The following is a 20,215-nucleotide window of genomic DNA, read 5'->3' as shown; positions in this document are numbered from 1 at the left end:
CTGCTTCTGAGAGTTGGGCACACTTTGGAAAGATTTTAGAGGGGATTTCAGAGGAGAGGAGAGGAAAGGGATGCCCTGTTGCACAAGTCAGCTCATCTGATACTACATTTTACCCATTATTTTAGCAACAGTGTGTTCTTAACCATGTGCATAAGAAGTGTTCTATGTGCAAAGCTCTGATTTTATCACACATTTTAGCTGCTAATGTAATAAAGATCCTTTCATCTGTCAAACAGATAAAATATATGTTTTCTCCATTTTAGGCCTTTGCTTGTGTGGAAGAAGATGATGACGACGGCACCGTTGCATGGATGATTTTATGTAATTTACACTTGCTAGATTTGCAAAAGGCAATTATCATTGTGAAGTGTTTACACTGATTTATGGGAGGAAGGTGGCCTAGGAGAGGGATGCTGATAATATCAACACAGTGGATTAAATGCACATTTACACCTTTATTGACACATATATTATCCATGCCAAGAATGCTGGTGGAGCAACAAGGAAGATGCTGGTGAAGCAATGATGTGGCACAGACTGTTAAATATGGATTCAGCTCTGCCAGCTCCCTATAAGGCACATCAATGGATTTCTACATCTGAGCTAAAATAGGGAATAAAGGGCTTACAGTGCTTGTCTGTTAAGATAATTAGCAGAGATGGCAAACCAGAGATCTGAAAGGATTATAAAAAACAAGGAAGAGATTTGAAGGTTCTCTCTATTTTTCGTTTCACATTAGTGTTTTCTTATTCATACTGTGGATTTTGAGGAAAAAGCTTCAGGAGACACGCAGGATATTTGTTACTGGGAAATGGAATCTGGATCAGAGTCTAGCCAGCATCAGAAAAGAAAGCCTGTGACACATGGACTGGAAGATCAAAAAAGAGTAAGTGACAAGACTTCACCACTGGCATTTTGTGCTTAAATTGCTGAGCATGATTCAGGGAGTTCAAATGCCACTTACAATTTTTGTATTCAGCGCAGATTTTCAGTGTTGTAGCTGGTGGTGGATGAGCTTTCTTAGGTTGAACATTGAACATTGATCTAGTTTAATTGGCTGGCACTGAGTGGTAAGGGAGCAGCAAAGAACTGGGAAGCATCTAGCTGTTTTTGAAAGAGCAATAGGAAAATAAGAAGCAGGAAGAACGATTGGTTATTATAATGAGTCTGCTGTCACGTGGTGACACTAGTGAGGAAAATAAAGCTAACTTACTATTTCATTTGTTGGTGGGTGCTGGGTTATTTAAAAAAAAAATAAAAATGCATAAAGGACTGTTTTCTATGTAAGATCTTAAATGAATAGTCATGTAGTGCAATCCTATGCATGTTTACATAGGAGTAAGTTCTTCCGTCTTCAGCAGAATTTACTCCCAGTTAAGTGAGTGTTGGATTGCAACCTTAATGGAATATTTGGTACCCGTGGATTTGCAAGATCGGTCTCTATATGTTTCCTGATGTCTCATGTGTTTGAGAAAAGTGAGAGTATACTTAAATAATTGTATGCTTTTCATTGGCCAGCAAGAGTTTGATGAAAACTATGCCTTGGGTTTTTCATTGACATGTGACTCTATATCCAATATAGTGTTGTCATTCATTAGTAGTAATTGAAAGTAGTGAGCAACTGAATTTTAAACTTATTTTACTGGTTCAGATTGTGATGTGTTGTTGCTATATAAGTCCACAGGGATTAGTTGGTGGTACACTAATGTATTCTGGTTCCTCTGGAGATCCCTTTTTTTCATTGTGACTTAAATGCATCGCTCTGAGAAAATAGTTGAAATATGCCTGAGCTGTAAATGGAGCAATAAGCTTTACTTCTCCTTTTCAATAATGCCAGTGATACAGCGAAACAAGAAGGATTATGTGTCTTGATTTTCTTTTGCTGAGTCTGTTGAAGAATAAAACTTACTTTCCACTGGAAATAAAACCAGCTTGGATAGCGCTCTCTCTCTCAACAAGATGAAAATGCAGTTGTTTGCTTAGGGAGCCTTCCCCAAAGAATCTCTCCCCCTCCCTCTCTCCTGTTTGCTATATCAGCTGAAGGCGACAAGGACCCTTCATTCCTCCCATTTTCACAACCCCATTCGGAGGTGGAAATAACAATCAATAGACACTGAAAGAAAATTCTTCTTATCGACTTAATTTCTAGAGGCCTTTAATATGTTTTAAAGCCCTGCTGTATACAAGGCTTGCGCTCTATGAGACAAACATTTGGTGTTCTTGACACTAAGATACCGTAGAGCTGGTTTACTAATATTAATATGCGGTTTTGACTGAAACTCTGATAAGTATGGAGGCCTACATCTTCCATCTGCTCTTGGCTCTGGGTGTTTGGTGCACATGTAAAATGGGGCCTCTGAAAGTATAATATAACCCCAAGTGAGGCTCGGTGGCAGCTGGGATAACATCAATTGGTCATGCTTAGCTGACATTCATTTTAACTTGAACTCTAGCCGTCATGGAGATTATTAAATTTATAATGATATATGTAAGATCTATTTTAATGACTCTTCACGCTTGGGTGATCTCTCTCTTACTTGTGTTTGCAAAACAACACGGGGAATTGGGTATTATTACGTTTCCTTCCTGGCTGAATTTCCCAGGGAAAAGGATGCGGGTCAGAAACTTCAGTGAAACCTATTTAGGATTATAGAAAGAAGCACTTTGGACCACAATCCTTGGGCTGAATGTGTGCTACCTGCCTGCCTCTTTGCGAGATACTCATCCAGAGATGTTGTGTATTTGACGGCTGTCTAACATTAATAATTAATTATTGGAACAGATTTGTTCATTGGAAATAAATTGGTCTCCTACATGAATAAATAAGAAAGAAATGGTGTTAAATTAGCACATGCTCCTGTTCTCTGTCTGTAAGAAAACTGTGCTAGGAGATTGTGAAGGTTTATCCACCTTTATAGAGGGAAAGAAAATAATGTGCCCATGTTCTTTGTGGTTTCTTTTCTGTAACATACATTGCCTGTGCAAATTGGAATGGAAAGACGAACACTACCCCATGAATATGTTTGAGGCTCAGCCCTTAATATGCTTTTTTCATAACCACATTTTGTGGGTGTTGAATTTAATTAGTATTCTTAGCCCTGATCTCCAGCTTGATCTCATCTAGCTTTGTTGTTATAGATTGGCCTTCAGAAAGCTGTAGAAAATTGGGGTCTGCTCCTGCCCCCACCCCCGAGTTGTAGTGATAGAAGGGAAGCTTTTCACTGATTTATTAGTTTCCAGAAAGAATTAAAATGGGATTGACACTAATCATGTTCACAGTTGAACTGGGTTTAGCCATACAATTTTTAATGGCTTTGATGTGAATTACATGCCTAAATCCTGGTTAACTTTTCATTTTAAAGTTAAAAATTAATAACCTAAATAACCATGTGAATAGATCTGCTGGAATCAGTAGAATTATTCTTATGGGCAAAGAAATAAGTTTTTGCTATTGATAGCATTACATAATTTTGGGGGCTTGTAGGTTACTGGTTTCAGGGAGGAGCCATAAATTAACTGTGCAATCCTATGCATGCTAATAAAAAGTAAGTTCCACTACAGTCAATAGGGGTTTTCTTCCCAGTAAGCATGTTTAGGGTTGCTACATCATAGTTGTTGTTTTTAACTGAGAAAAACTTCCTGGAAGCCACAATGAACCACGTAAAAATTGCTGGAAGAACAAGCAGCATTGTTTGGTTCAGTAAGAATCTATTTAACCAGTGTAGATGCAAGACGTCAATTTTCTGTGACACAATAGTATTGATTTCTCTTGGATTGATTCCTTTCCTTGTTAAGTTTCTTATTCAGAATTTCATAGACGTGCATTGATTTGAAAACAGTGCCAGGGGGTGGAGTATTGTCAAAATGTTTCTTTTTGTTATTAATAAATGTTACTTGGTTCACATTTTGAGGTGAACTGTTGTTTGTTTTAAACTTAAGCATAAATTTGCCTAGTAGTTTTGATATGACTGGTTATGCCATTAGTTTCATTGAGTTAGTGCACAATCACTTAAGGCAGAACTGACTTAAGAATGTATTCTTTTAAAAGCAGCTCCAGGCTAGGGATGTCAGAGATGTCTGACTTGAAATGGTAGCAGAAATTGCTGGTGTACACTTAATTCGTCCCATGTCTGGAGAGGAAATCAATCCAGCGACTGGTACATATGACTGGTCTTCGCTGTTGCTTTCAGTCTGCAAATGATAAATAATTGATGTTCCCTTCCCCCAATTTGCATTGTTTCCTTTGCACTGAAATTAATGGTATTTGTATTGAAATGAATGTAATAATAACTTAATTACATAAAATTCAGCCACAGTGAACATCAAGCACAATAATGTAGTGTTTGTTAGAAGCTGAACTGAAGCAGAATGGAAACAGTGCTGCATGCAACAAGCATTGGTTGGAGCAGACATTGATGGCTTCTTACTCCAGATTGTTTTTTTGCAGAATTCCCTTGACTTCTCCACCTTATTCCTTTCTCATAGCTGTCAACGTTTCCCTTTTTTAAAGGGAAATTCCCTTATTCCAAATAGGATTCCTCGCAAGAAAAGGGGAAAGTTGACAGCTATGTCCTTTCTCCAGATTTCCACTGAATTTGAACATAAGCGAAACAAACATTTAATTAGTTTAAGTGCATTAAAAGGCATTTTAAAGTTTTTTCATGATTTAATCTAATTGATACATAGGGACTTTTCTTTTTTCCTAGTAACACCATTTATTTGTTTGATTTTTGGGTACCCTTTCTTTGAGTAGTTACTTCTGAATCATCAAGTAGATTGGAGGTACCTTACCACTTCCTCACCATCAATCAAAGCAAATTTCACAGATTAAGTGGTCCAAGAAGTACTAACTAGAATGTTTAGTTCTCATGTTTCTTAAGGTATGATTAGATTGGCTGAATTAATGTTGTAAGAGTAGCACATGATTAGACACTTAATAAATTATGGGGTTCTTGTCTCATAAGAAAAGCCCTGCTGGATGAGACCAAAGGCCTATGGAGTCTAGGATTCCTTTTTCACAGTGGCCAACCAGGTGTCTATGAGAGGCCCACAAGCATGACATGAGTGCAATAGCACATTGAGTTTTACATATCCATGCCTATTTTAGCAGTGCAACAGAAATATATTTTCGATTATTTCTCCAATAGCACGAGCTGTTTGCATGTTCCACCAGGTTAAGAGTCTCAAAAGATAATCTGTGTAGTTTGTATGGCCACTGAGTTACTGTGGTCAGTTTGCCTCTTCAATGAATTTGAGATTAAAGACAGTGGCCAGGAACATACTATGTTAGAATAGATGGAGCATAGTTCAGTCTTACTGTCTCCCATATTGACTGAGTGTTCCCATATTGACTGAGCCATCTCTGCAGCATAGAAATGCAACGCATGACTAGGCTGTGGGACTTAAACACTCTTCTAAATTCAAATCTGCCCCTAACATGCAAAGAATAAGCTAGCAATTATGAAGCATGTATGCTACAGGCCTGCTGTGAGCAGAAAACTCTTGTTGTGAGTCATTCTAATACTCGGCTATCAAACTCTTGTAGTGCTCGAGTGATTTAAATGTGTTGAAATAATGGGTCTTGCTTAAGGCTTGTGTAAATCAACATGACATTGATGAAGCCTTGCAGATTTACTCCTGTTCAAGATCTTGTCCTATTCAGTGTGTGTGTGTGTGTGTGTGTGTGTGTGTGGAGAGAGAGAGAGAGAGAGAGAAGAGCTGATCATTGACTGGGTTAAATTCAAATAGAATTCTGACAGTTTAATAGTGCCCTTTTGTAGTCATTACCTATATCATTGGAAGAGCTCAGCTTTTATATTTGAGATTTCTCTTTTTCTTCTTTCCAGGTTTCAGATTTACCATTTTGCTGTAAAATTAATAAGCTGCTTGTACATATTTTAAAGGTTGTTTAAATGTGTTAAGGTGAAAGCTTAATATTCAGGTTTTTATGAGCAAAATGCTTGCGCCTCTCACTGTAAGGAACTCATTATCTTCACATTATTTTCTTTTTCAAGAGCCAACAGCCGTACAATGGCTTGTGGATAATAATCAGCATTTTAGCTGCACAATGTGCATGGAAACTTAAAAAATGAATAGGTTGTTTTCGATTGCTGCTTGGAGTCTTCTATCCCTATAGTTTCTTGTCTCCCCTCCTTATTTCTTTTGTTACAAAATGTTATACTTAATCTCCAAGTTCGCTCCCATTGCTGCCACAGTTTCAAGCATATACTACTTGTATTGCTGCAACACTGTGACGAAGAACTTCAGATCACTTGGAATTACGCTTTATGAAGAAGGCTTAATTTTGTTAATCCCTGAGCAGAGTTGTATCGCCAGTGTTCAGTTTGCAAGTTTAGACATACCTCAATGTTTGTTTCTCTGGACTTTTGCCAGTTTGCCTTTTGAGCTGCATGCAGAACTTGGTGTTACTTTGGCTGGTAATGCATGCCTCAAGATGGATTGTAGTTATAAGAAACTCAAGAATCTGCTTGGAAAGCAGGGACAAGGTTCTCCTGTAACCTGTCTTGGACTTTTTCATTTTTATTGCTATAACCTGCATTGTATGCTGAAATCCTTGCTTGCAGTTGCTAGAAGAGACGGTGAAAGGGCATACCGTTTCTTAATATTGCAATACGTTGATCTGTTTGAATGTTGTGTAAGTGGGGGTGTGGAAAGAGTTAAATGTGATTTTGCTCATTCCGTTCATACACTCACTACCTGCAGACCCTTAATTAAGATCCACATTGAGTCCCTCCTGAGAGGCTCCATATGGGGGAGAAAGGGAATGGAATGGAGACTAAACAATTTCCACTTATGCTACACTGAAAATAATTTTTAAAAATGAAATCTACTGAATTTTTGCTCAAGCTATAATGAAAATAAATTTTGGAACTGGGACAAAACAATTTTTGCATATGTGGCAACCAAAATGTTTTTTTATGGGAACTAGCGTTAAAAATAAAAAGCATTTGTCCAAAATGTAACCTTGGGTGTTAATATGAATGGGCTGGGCAACCCAATGAAAAGGAGAAGGGTATGAAATGAGTTAAAATGGAAATCCCTTATTGTCTTGCCAGTAACCCATTTGAAAAAGCAATTAGAGTCAAACCCACCAATCAGCATGTCCAAAGGGACTTGGCACTCAGCTGCTGGTAACTCCAAAGCTAGCAGGGTCAGCATCTGGCATGGGTATGGGCTCTCCTCAACTTTGGGAGTGCTCAGTGTGTGTGCATGTCATGCGCACAACATGCACATGTGACGTCACGCGGCAAGAGGAAGCTGCGAGGCCCGCCACAACTGCTTCAGCCTTTGCCCACGTCATATTAAATACTTCGGAATACAAAATCTTGGACACAACTTTACAATTTTTGTCACTAATAAGAATATCAAAACTTGGCGTAAGGCATTTTTGTCATGGATTGGTAGAGTGGCATCAGTTAAGAATATGGTGCTTCCAAAGTTTTTATTTCTGTTTCAGAATTTACCTATATGTATTTCAGTGGAAACCCTTAAGAAATGGCAAGAAATGGCAAAAATCGCAAAAGCAAAATTAAAGATTTGACAGATTTAGACCCCCAAATTAGCTCAATCTATATCACCATTAATACCTTTGGATAGCACCCTTCCTTCTACATGCCTGACAGAAATCGAATTGGCAAGAAATAGAAAGAAAAAGTCTTTTATATATTGGCTAATTTTTATGAAAACGACAGCTCCTTCACAGCAGAACAAATTATAAAAAATATGAGAGGATGCAATGTGAATTGGCTACTTATTCATCAAATTGTACATTTTATTTCAAGCTCAACACTTAAGTCTCAGGCACTTTGGTCATTGACGCCCTTTGAAAATTTAAGTTTGAATACGATTGAACATTCTAAAAAGATCCTGTCAATTTTGTACAAAATAGTGACCTTACTGCTGGACAATGTTCAGCAACCAAACAATTATGGGGAAATAGACCTAGATATAAAAACAGAAGAGGCTGACTGGAACAACTTATGAGGAAAAAACCCTTTAAGACCCATGTCAACCTACATAAGATCATTCTTTTAAGTTAATTTATAGATGGCATTTAGCACCTTTCAGATACAGTTACATAAACAAAGTATCTTAAGCAATGTATTGGAGAGGATGTAAGGCAGTTCGTATGACATTCTGGTCAGACCTCACCTGGAGTACTGTGTCCAGTTCTGGGCACCACAGTTCAAGAAGGACACTGACAAACTGGAACGTGTCCAGAGGAGGGCAACCAAAATGGTCAAAGGCCTGGAAACGATGCCTTATGAGGAACGGCTAAGGGAGCTGGGCATGTTTAGCCTGGAGAAGAGGAGGTTAAAGGGTGATATGATAGCCATGTTCAAATATATAAAAGGATGTCACATAGAGGAGGGAGAAAGGTTGTTTTCTGCTGCTCCAGAGAAGCGGACACGGAGCAATGGATGCAAACTACAAGAAAAAGATTCCACCTAAACATTAGGAAGAACTTCCTGACAGTAAGAGCTGTTCGACAGTGGAATTTGCTGCCAAGGAGTGTGGTGGAGTCTCCTTCTTTGGAGGTCTTTAAGCAGAGGCTTGACAACCATGTCAGGAGTGCTCTGATGGTGTTTCCTGCTTGGCAGGGGGTTGGACTCGATGGCCCTTGTGGTCTCTTCCAACTCTATGATTCTATGATTCTATATGTGGCAGTCATATGAACTTGTGCAGCCATTCTTGGAAAGTGTATTTGTGGAAATAAGCAATGTTACAAATCTTCATGCATAATGTAACCTAACTCTCTGTTGATTAACAATATTTAAAGAAGATCAGCTCAATTTACTTTATAAGGAACTCATCCCTTTTTCCTGGTGGCGGCATGACCCTATGACCATTTCTCTATGCTGAGCTTTGTCTAAAGGTGACATATGCTCCTCTCTGATATTCTGGTAGTAAAAGTGGGGGAGGGCAGGGAAATACTATGAAAAATTTCAGTCTGGGCTCCTCTGATCATGGGACTGTGATCTTCTTCTTTTTCTTTCCTTTTGGAGATTAACACTGTGTTGATAAGATTTGACAGAGCAGATGAGACCAGTGGTCCATCTGGTTTGGTATCCCGCCTGTGGCAGAGATCAATATCTTATGCTTTAGAGAAAAAAGTGCACATCAACCCCTACATTAATATGCCAAGTCAATCATGCAGTGCTGAATATGGGAAAGGAATAGCTTCCTTCCTTTCTTTACACCCTGGAGATGAGATGATTATTCTTATTTTAGTTTGCATAGTTCAGTATAATAATGGTCATAACATTATCTGTTCATCAGATTTCGCATTATTATATGCTTTTTGTAATACTAAGGCCAAAAATTCCACACTCGTGCTGTGTTGTGCAGGGAGTTTTGCTTCTTCTTGGTTGTTCCCATTTGTTGTTCAAAAGTTAACTTCAGCAGTAATGCGAAAGGGCTTTGATTAGAATCTGAGGTGTATTACATTTGCTGCCACTGGTTTCTCTAATTCATTTTTTATTAGGATGCACACAGACATAAGGCAAAGACACTGTACAAGAGCTTTGCAATTTTAAAAAGATTTTATCAGAATAATAACAAAAAGCAAACATTTACGAACCAGTTCTGTAATTCCACCTGCTTCCATTGTGCAGGTGCAGTTTTTCAGCCCTTGCTAAATTCTGAGACACTTGGTTCCTGTGTTTGCTGAAAGCTCAAGAGTATACTGCTTTGCATAAAAATAGCACCATGGACAGAACTGGCACCTGCATTCAGTAAAACATCTCTTAAATGTCCTTTTCTCCTTGCAGCTATTTAGATTAATTTGGATTACTCAGTGTATTGTGTGAGGACACTATCAATTTAAATGGGTTGTGCTTTAGTGAATCAGATGAGCCTCTGGGTAGGAAGATGATTCAGAAATAGAGAAGCTATGGCTTCCTTTAACAGAGACTCCTTGTTCTGTAAATAGTTAATAAAGTTTATCTTATGGTTATGGACATCCTGGATTCTGCAAGTCATTAATATGAGAACAACACAAATTGCTCCCATATTCTTGTTACAGACCTAAGCAGATTCCTTTACTGGGATCCATAGAGCTTTGTATGTGCCTAAGACATTTCCTTGCATATATAATTTCTCTTTCCAGGTCAATGTTGTGTCACACTGAATACTGCTCCAGAGGCCTCAATCCTCAGTAATGGCTTAATGGAAGGTGTGTGTTGATGATAGGAACCAACACAGATATCTCTGGCATGGTTTTTTAGTTGCTGTTGATTTTATTTACATGTGAATAATAATAATAATAATAATAATAATAATAATAATAATAATAATAATAAATATAAATATTTATACCCTGTCCATCTGGTTGCTTATTTGATTTTATAAGTTTTTAACATTTTAGTGTTGTGATTTTATTCTGTAGACTGCTTTGGGGTCCTTGGATATAGAAAGCAGTCCATAAAATTTAATAATAGCAACAATAACACAAACAATATCGCTGTTATGTGGAGCCTCATGTATGACTTGTTTGGATTCTGGTGTTTGGAGATACACTTACAGAAATAATTCTGATTTTCTGCTGTTGCTCTTAAAGTTTGCCTGGGGCAGTTTAGAACAAGACAGTTCCCTGCCATTCACCTCCTATATTCTCCAAAATTTGCCGTATTGGAGGGTGGAAGGTGTGAAGTTTTATGAAAGGTTGATGCGTGTAGCACAGGAATCCTAAGGAGAGAGAGCTCACGTTTTAAAATCTGATTTGAAAACTGGGCTTGAAATTTGGAGATGCGTGACTGAATGAATTCTGTGAATAATTTTGGTGCAAATAAATAAATTCTGAGGGGTATGCGAATGAGTCTCTGCCATTAGATCTGTAATGAGGTGCAGTAAGATAGGGCACTGGACCCAGACTCGGGCAGCTGTTCCCGTTTAAAGTTGTCATTGCTGAGACTAATTTTATGAATAGAGATAGCACTATTGGAGCAAATATGTATGCACTGGCTGTTTTTATTTTTCTTACTAGCATTTTTATTCTGTCCCCATTTTAGAGTCTGCCTAACAAGGCATCTGATATAAAGATTTCTTTATTTGTGTAGCCTGGTTCTACTTCTTAGACGTCATACAGCAAAATTCACCAGTTTGTTGGCTTCCCGTATCATTTTCAAGCGAATAAGTCAGTACCATGCAAATAGGTGCTGCATAGCTCCAAGTAAACTTTACATATGGTGTAACACAACTGTGATGGGATGAAGAGCTGCTTGTGTGTAAATTGCAATCCCTCAGAGTTTGAACAGCTTCTCAAACCTCTGCCTGTGACGGAGCCCCTCCAGCATGGCTGCGTCAGTCGCTAGCAGAATCCGAAAGTGGCTGCTTTCGGAAACGTTTCCAACATAAAAGCTCCTTAACGGAAACACGTCTTCTGGACTCTCTGCGTGACAGTTTCCGCCGAGGAACGGGTGTTCCTATAGGAGGTCCTGAGACCTCCCCACTGTTTTCACTGGAAGCATCTCTGAGCCATTCCTCCGACTCTCCTTCCCTTGACGTTCCTGTTCGCCCCCTACTGGTTCCCTCTTCAGGTGTCAAGTCTCTCTCTACCTCAGAGAGCCTTGGCCCCTCCTGTCCTGCCGATGGCAGTTCCCTGACATCCACCTCCCCTCCAGGGCCCCCTTCACCCCCTCCCGTCTCCTCCCCTACGGGTTGTGAGGAGGTAAAACCCCGGAAAGAACCTTCCTCATCGTCTGAAGTTTCGAACACCTTTCTCCACTCGTTGTGGTTCCTAGTCTCTCGGTACTCCTCGTCATCTGAGTCCGTTCCTTCTTCCAACTCCGACTCCGCGAATCCTTCCAGTTCCTCTTCCTCGTCTGTGGTGCCGAAATACTCCCTTCTAAACCTTGCTACCGGCTGTGGTTTCCGCGGGAATCTTTGGTGGAACGTTTCTGTTAAAACCTCGTCATTGACCTCCTCTGCAGTCACCCAGGTGTTTTCTGACTCCGGTTCCCCTTCCCACGCCACTAAATACTCCACCTGATTGCCCTTCCACCTGGAATCGAGGATTTCCGCTACATGGTTACTGCTTTCCCTCTCTTCCAAGACCGGTCCACTGGTGTGCTCCTCTTCACCTCCCCCCTTGTACGGTGACAGTAATGACCTGTGGAACACTGGATGCAATTTCATGTGGTTGGGTAACCGGAGTTTGAAAGCCACTGGGTTGACCTGCTGAATGACCTCAAAGGGTCCCAATCTCTTGGGTCTTAATTTCTTACAACCCCCTTTGAACGGCAACCCTTGGGTGGACAACCACACCTGATCCCCCACCCTTATGGTTTCACCTTCCCTCCTGTTCTTGTCTGCCTGCTTCTTATATTGAGCCTTGGCCCTTTCTAAGTTGAGCTGAAGCTGACGATGGATCGCTTCCATCTCTTCTACAAAATGTTCGGCCGCTGGGACGCTCCATCTCTCGCCCCCCTCCCCCGGGAATGCCCTGGGGTGACACCCGTAATTGGCCAAAAAGGGGCTCATCCCTGTGGACACATGCTCCGCATTGTTGTAGGCAAATTCTGCCAGCGCCAGCTTTTCGACCCAATCATTCCCTCTGTCATTGACATAACACCTCAGATATTGTTGGAGGATGCCATTTGCTCTTTCCGCCTGCCCGTTGGTTTCAGGATGCCGGGCCGTCGAAAAATTGACTTCCACGTGCAGCAAGCTCATGAGCTTCCTCCAGAACCTGGAAGTAAATTGTTTCCCGCGGTCCGAGACAACCCTCAAGGGGGCGCCATGCAGCCGGAAGACGTGTTCTACAAACAACTTCGCTGTTTCTTCCGCTGTGACTGCATGTGAACATGCTACAAAGTGGCACATCTTAGTTAACAGGTCCACTACTACCATGATGGCCGTCTTCCCTTTGGATTTGGGCAGATCCGTCATAAAATCTATTGATACCGCCTCCCAAGGCCGTTCTGGCGTGGGTAGTGGTTCCAATAACCCTGCCGGCGCCCTTCTTTCCCCCTTGGCCCTCTGGCATTGGTCACACCCTCTTACATACTACTTTACATCTTCCCTCACCTTGGGCCACCAAAACTCCCTGGTGACCATCCACATGGTCTTGTGTTGTCCAAAATGTCCCGCCGTGGGACTATCATGCAACTGCTTGAGTACCCTCCCTCTCAATTCACCTTCTGGTATATACAGTGCCCCTTTGTAATACAATGCCCCATTTCTTTCTTCAAAACCCTCCGGGCTCTCACCCTCTCCCCTGAGGCCTCTGAGCTTATTTTGGGCATATTCGTCAGTTTCCGTTTCTTCTACCAGCTCTCGTCTCCCCACCAGCGCCGCCCCACACACCCAGCGGTCCTCAGGAATGACATGTCTTTCTTCGCTTGCCCCCTCCCCTTCCAAGTACTCTGGTTTGCGTGAGAGAGCGTCCGCCCTGACGTTCTCTGGGCCTGGTACATAACAAATCTCGAAGTGGAATTTGGAAAATTCCTGTGCCCATCTCACTTGCCGTTGGTTGAGTACTCGAGCTGTTCTCCAATACTCCAAATTCTTGTGGTCGGTGCACACTTGCACCTTGTGTTGTGCCCCAATCAATAAATGTCTCCACCTCCGGAACGCTTCGTGAATGGCAAGTAGTTCCCTGTCATACACCGTGTAGTTCCGCTCGGACTTATTCAGCTTCCTCGAGAAAAAGGCACACGGTCTCCACTCCGACGTATTTCTTCCCGGCTGAAGAAGCACACCCCCCACCGCTCTGTCTGACGCGTCTGTCTCCACCCTCATGGGCTTCTGTAGGTCCACATGCAGAAGTTGTTCTTCCGAAGCGAAAGCCCTTTTCAGTTCTTCAAAAGCTCTCTCCGCCTCCGCCGTCCAAACAAATTTCTTCTTGCTACTGAGGCAGTCGGTGATGGGCGCCGTCAAGTGTGCAAAATTCTTGATGAACTTCCGATAAAAGTTCCCAAACCCCAGGAATCTTTGCACATCCTTCTTGGTTTTCGGTGTCTTCCATTCCAGCACCGCCTGGACCTTGCCTGGATCCATGGCCAATCCTTGGTCTGACAGGCGGTACCCCAGGAATTCCACCTCCTTGGCATGAAACTGGCACTTCTCCAGTTTCACCCACAGCTGATTGGCTTGCAGCCGGCCCAACACTTCTCTCACGTCCCTCACATGCTGCTCTTCATTTTCCGAATACACCAACACGTCATCCAAAAAGGCCACACAATTCTTGTAGAGCAACGGCCCCAGGACGTGGTTGATAAAAGCTTGAAAACATGCGGAGCCGGCTTGGAGACCGAAGGGCATTACGAGGTATTCAAATGCTCCCAAAGGGGTGAACATGGTGGTCTTCCATTCATCCCCCTTCCTTATTCGTATCAGATTATACGCCCCCCGCAGGTCCAGTTTTGTAAAAATCTTCCCCTTCCTCACCCTGGTCAGAATGTCATCAATTCGGGGCATAGGAAAGGCCAGGGGTTCCGACACGGCGTTTAGGGCCCTGAAATCCACTACAAGTCTCGGCTTATCTGTGTTTTTTTTGTCCACAAAAAACACTGGGCTGCCCCCCACCGCTCGGGACTCTCTGATGAAACCCCTCTTCAGGTTTTTGTCAATGAACTCCCTCAGCTCCTGCATCTCCCTGTCTGACATGGCGTACAGCTTGCCCACTGGGAGTTGAGCCCCCGGGAGTAGGTTGATTTGACAGTCAAAGGGTCTATGCGGCGGCAGTTTGTCCGCTTCTCTTTCGCTGAATACGTTGCTCAGATCTGCATATTGCGGAGGCACCTCCCCTTGCTTCATTACCTCCATCCCAGCTAAGGTGATCTTGGCTCCCCCTGGATCCTTCCCCTGCTTGCAGTGTTCCAGGCAATGCGCCGACCCAAAGGAGACCACCCTCTGGTGCCATCCCACTAGAGGATCGTGTAGTGCCAGCCAGCTCATCCCCAAAATAATGGGAGCTCCTCCCAATGTGGCCACATTAAACGCTATCCTCTCGGTGTGTCTTGCCACCCTCATTATCATGGGAACTGTCTGTTGGTTCACTTCTCCTCCCAACAGCTCTCTGCCGTCAATCGTGGTTACCTGCAGGGGTTTACTTAAGGGGAGGGTTTGTATCTGGTGCTCAGCTGCGAACTCCTTACTCATGAAATTACAGGAGCTGCCTGAATCCAGCAGGGCCTTGATCTGTAGGGGGTGTCCATTTGGCAGCTCTAGCAACACCTCTATCACTAGAGCAGGTCTGGGAGGTTCTGGTGCGGGCACTCTCACTGCTTTTGAGCCTGGCTGCTGTGCCCCGACGGCAGCCAGGCGTTGGCTTTTACTTGCTCTGTGCTTTCCTCCTCCTCTCCCCCAACAGCTCCTGCCATGCCTTGCCATTCCTTTCTCCGTGGACAGACTCTGGCAAAGTGTCCTGGCTGTTGGCAGAGATAGCATTTTTTCCCGCCCTTTCCCTCTTTCTTCCGCCCTTCACCGATGTTTGAAACTGTGCGCGCACGCGCTGTTCCCACTTCCATCGGCTCTGCCGGCGGGAAAGGCTGCTCTGGAATGTCTGGAATGCGGAGCTCCCTCCAACGTTCTCCTTTCCCCTCCCGCTTCTCCAAAGCCCTCGCTTCCTGGCGCGCTCCAATGGCTAGCGCGGCTTTAGTCAGCTGGTCCATAGACTCTGCTCTGGGGTTCCGGGAAAGTTCATCTTTCAAGGACGAAGACAGACCCTCTTCGAAAAGCATTTGAATGGGCTCAGAAGCCAAGTCCCACCCCAATCGATGAATCAACATAGTGAACTCAGTCCAGTACTCACGGACAGTCCGGTTTCCCTGTTTGCAAGCCATTAACTGCCTTCGCACCCCTCCCTGCTCAATGTCACTGGAAAACATCAGGTCCATGGCACGAAAAAACTTCATCGCGTCCTTTAGGATCTCATTATTTGCTGCCATCAAGGGTCTAACCCAGTCCTTCGCCCCTGATTCGAGGTGGCTAATTACAAAAGCCACTCGCGATTCCTCATCAGGGAAGTCATCGAATTGCAGATTGAGAGCATATTGCATCTCTGTCCTAAAGGCATGGTAGTTCCTGGGGTCCCCCCCAAATTTCTGCACCAATCCTGGCATCTTTCTGTTGAGTGGGGTGGCTTTCTCCCTCCCCCTCTCTGCATCCTGAGCCCTCCTTTCTTCCAGCCTCGCCGTCTGCAAGGCAAGCTGGATTTCCAACGTCCTATACCTTTCCTCCAGGCTTGGACCTCCTCCAGCTGCCCCTCCGGTTCCTGCTGGTTCGCTCATGATGCCTCTCCCTGGCACAAGCTAGCTGTCGGTGACTTTCGGATTGCTGTGATGGGATGAAGAGCTGCTTGTGTGTAAATTGCAATCCCTCAGAGTTTGAACAGCTTCTCAAACCTCTGCCTGTGACGGAGCCCCTCCAGCATGGCTGCGTCAGTCGCTAGCAGAATCCGAAAGTGGCTGCTTTCGGAAACGTTTCCAACATAAAAGCTCCTTAACGGAAACACGTCTTCTGGACTCTCTGCGTGACAGTTTCCGCCGAGGAACGGGTGTTCCTATAGGAGGTCCTGAGACCTCCCCACTGTTTTCACTGGAAGCATCTCTGAGCCATTCCTCCGACTCTCCTTCCCTTGACGTTCCTGTTCGCCCCCTACTGGTTCCCTCTTCGAATGTCAAGTCTCTCTCTACCTCAGAGAGCCTTGGCCCCTCCTGTCCTGCCGATGGCAGTTCCCTGACAACAACAGACCACAATATTACATCCTAGGATGTGTATGGCTATAGAGCTCTATAGTAACTGTTCCCTGAAATCTGTGGGAAACTGAAGATGCCCTGTACCTGTTTTGATAATCATACTGTGAGGTCAGGGAAAAGTCACTCAGCTGTTAAGACACCCTGTGTGGCTCATCTTCCTTCAGGGCTTTGTTGGAAGTAGGGGACAAAAGAGACTTGTGTGTGGCGGTTATACATGTCTGCTTGATACAATTTTAATTCTTTAGGGTCTTGCTTCTTGGTGATTTCTGAGCCATTCTTATTGCTTAATTCATGTTGCTGCATTTCGTCTTGTTTTTATTCTTAAGTTCCCTGATTAAATATTTGGAAGTTTTAGCATGTGGTACATTTTACAGTAATGCATAGTGTCCATTGCTGCTGCTGAGTCAGAAATCAGGAGAGTTAATAGTAGGCAGAGCCAGGGGGTAATGACTAGCAAATCTAGGACAGGTAGAAATGGTTTATGGTAGTTCTTAAGGTATCATTTTTATTACCTTATCTTGTTTTTAGAGCCAGGTGCTTAGCTTAGAAAGAAGCATCTGGTATGAATAGTATGGAAGAGACTGGTTCAGCCACAGCACATGAGCAGAATGCAGATTCCACACAAACACACCTAGGGAGTTTCCTCATGCCTGTATTTGTTGTGTCTAAAGGCTTGTGACTTAACACAAAAAGGCTGCAATCCTATGCACCTGTATAATCACAACATTAATGAAAGGCATTCTTTCGTAGTAAAATCCCTATAGAGCTTTCATCTGAAGGGATAGGAAATACAGCCTAAGGCCCTGCTCCTCAAATTCATTATCATTCACTACTACTAGTTTTAGATGGGAAGCTGCTTCTATGCTAATAACAAGAGACATAAGGCTGCAATCCTGTGTGGACTTATCTGGGAAGTACATTCCGCTGAATGCACAGTTATGCACAGGATTGCACTGTGTGTCCTTTAGACTTTAAATATAGGAGATCTGGCAGATTTTTAGGATTTCCCGTACCAGTCTAGAATTAGATTGTCACAAGGACAATCCTCACTCTCGTAATACAATAGTGCTTTTCCCCCCAAGCTGCTTCCTATACATATGAATCTTGGAAAGCATAATCTGGCCCAGACAATAGCCTGAAATGATGACATTAAAATGTCATTGTTCTGGAGCCTAGGGGTTTTTTGTGTGTGTCTTTTTTTGGAGTTGATACCTGAATGTTAACTACTCCTTTGTCGGCTGAGCTTAGGCTGATTGTGATAACTATGTATTATGATTTGTATGGCTTAGAATTTTTTCAGCATTTCCCCGTTAAAGCAAGGACTGAATTCAGAAGGAGAAAGCCTCCTTCTGAAGTATCAGAGAATAATAGATAGCAGAGTGTTTGACATGCCTAAGAAACGTATTCATTTTACATTTTGCATGCAGAGGCACAGCGTGGAAAAAGTGTTGCAAGCATTTACTTTGTTCTAGGTTCATCTGAATATACCCTGTGATGACAATGGGGGCAGTCAGAACTTTAATAAAGGGTGTGCATGCCTTAGGGAAGCAATGCAGTCTCATGTTTCTCACTTGAGAATTTGAATAGAGTTGCTCCCTTTCTCTTCTATTATTATTATTAAAAAGCTGTAAGGCTAAAATCTTTTGTGACTTTCTGAGGTTTACACTTTAAGAGGAATGCTCAAATCATCAGGGGAATAGTGATAACTATTTGCTTTGCTTAGCTTTAGCTAAGTATCTGAGTTTTTTGTTTTTTATTTTATTATCTCAAGGGAAGGATCTAAATACTTACCAGTAACTCTAGGAGCAGTTTCTGATTCCCTAACACTAGTGACACTCACCATCATTGGCATATTTTAAGATAATTTTTGGTGAAAAATGGGTTAGGTGATGAAAAGTTTTATTTACTGGGTAGGCTTTTGTCTTACCCTATCCTAAGGATTCACTGTTTTGAAAAGTAAGATGTACAGCAGCAGTTCTAGTTAAAAACCAGAAAATTTTGAAAAGATTTAAAATTAAAAATACTCAATATTGGCTTGATATTAGGGGCTGAAACTCAGCTGAGTTCAAGGCCATATCACATGCTTCTCATCAGGCTTTCAGGGACTCTGTCCCATGGAGCATATGAAAAGGAAACTCCTTAATAAGGGACCAGCATGATCAATATCTGCATCTGTGTTCATATTTGGCACACAGTGGGAAGAGGAAGCTCTTGTCTGAATGTAGAGGTTGAAGTTTGTTAGGTGAGATGGGCACAAGTTTCCTAAGGGCTTCACAATGCAATAGTACCACTTGGAAATGTTCACAGACAAAGCGCCAAAGCATGTGCTCCCAGTGGCGGATCTCAACTAGGAAGCAGGCTACCTTCATCTATAGCAGCTGTGTAGAACTTTAAACTGTGCTTTTACAGTCCACTGTGTCTAACCACATCTTTAGATGCAGCAGGTTAAGTGCTATTTGTTTCAGACCATTAGGTTTCTGAATTCCAAACGAAATGCAAGGCATCCAAACGCCTGTGGCCTCTGGTGTGATGCTCAGGTTCAATATGTACCCATGACATGTGATGAGGGCTGTAGTGGAGAATAGATAGTTAGCCCCCATGCTAACCTATTTTGTTCCTTTTGTCCTTGAGTGATATTGGGAAAGCTGCATAGCTGTAGAAAGCCTAGGAGACCCATCTGTGCAATTTCCCACCCCCATCTTTCTTTCCTAGAAGCGGGTAAGAAGGGATGTATCCATTTGCTTCTCTCTGTATCACTGTTGGTTCAATAAATGTTTTAATTCATCTCAATTTCCCAGAATAATTTATAATACTGTACTAGCAATTCAGAGATGGGTGCTGGCTTTCGGACAAAGCTTGGCTGTGATGGGCACTGAGACACAGAAGCAGGTGCCTGGTGAAAGGACTGCCGCATGTGCTCATTGTGTACCCCAAGGTTCCCAAGGAACTAGTTCTAAAAAAAATAAATGAGTGAACAAGATATGCTGGGAAGAGGGAAGCTTGCTCCATTGCCCAGAACTCAGTCCTCACAGCTTATAAAGGGTGCAGAAGCCACCACATCATCGTGACTAGTGGAGCAGTGTATTTGTCTGTCACACTGAGCCAGTGTGGTGTAGTGGTTAAGAGTGGTAGTCTTGTAATCTGGGGAACCGGGTTCGAGTCTCCGCTCCTCCACATGCAACTGCTGGGTGACCTTGGGCTAGTCACACTTCTCTGAAGTCTCTCAGCCCCACTCACCTCACAGAGTGTTTGTTGTGGGGGAGGAAGGGAAAGGAGAATGTGAGCTGCTTTGAGACTCCTTAAAGGGAGTGAAAGGCGGGATATCAAATCCAAACTCTTCTTCATCATCTTGGTTCATTCAAATACTTAGTGTCAGATCAACAAATGTTGCTGTATGGGCCAAAAGCCTGCACTTCGGTTCCCTCTCCTGCAGGTTTGTGCCATCGTAATCTGTTCCAGGATTCCTTCTCTTGGGTACAGCAACACCAGCAAGG

The 20,215-nt window shown here is 42.8% G+C and overlaps 1 protein-coding gene across 2 annotated transcripts in view; it reads left to right on the top strand.

Annotated features, from left to right (window-relative positions):
• The first annotated feature begins 274 nt into the window (after nt 1–274).
• NAV2 (neuron navigator 2) overlaps nt 275–20,215 on the top strand; it is a 517,389-nt gene continuing 497,448 nt past the window's right edge. Inside the window, exon 1 of one of the 2 annotated variants that reach the window (XM_083452668.1) lies at nt 275–886. In XM_083452668.1, coding sequence (XP_083308794.1) covers nt 812–886 — 75 coding nt within the window. In that variant the 5' untranslated portion in view covers nt 275–811. The remainder of the gene's footprint in view (nt 887–20,215) is intronic. The other variant, XM_083452670.1, reaches the window with a different exon arrangement.

This window comes from Podarcis tiliguerta (genome assembly GCF_965153285.1).
Source record: "Podarcis tiliguerta genome assembly, chromosome: 1".
Taxonomy (NCBI): Eukaryota; Metazoa; Chordata; class Lepidosauria; order Squamata; family Lacertidae; genus Podarcis; species Podarcis tiliguerta.
The sequence above is the reverse complement of the archived record's forward strand: the minus strand, read 5'-3'. Positions and strand labels throughout refer to the sequence as shown.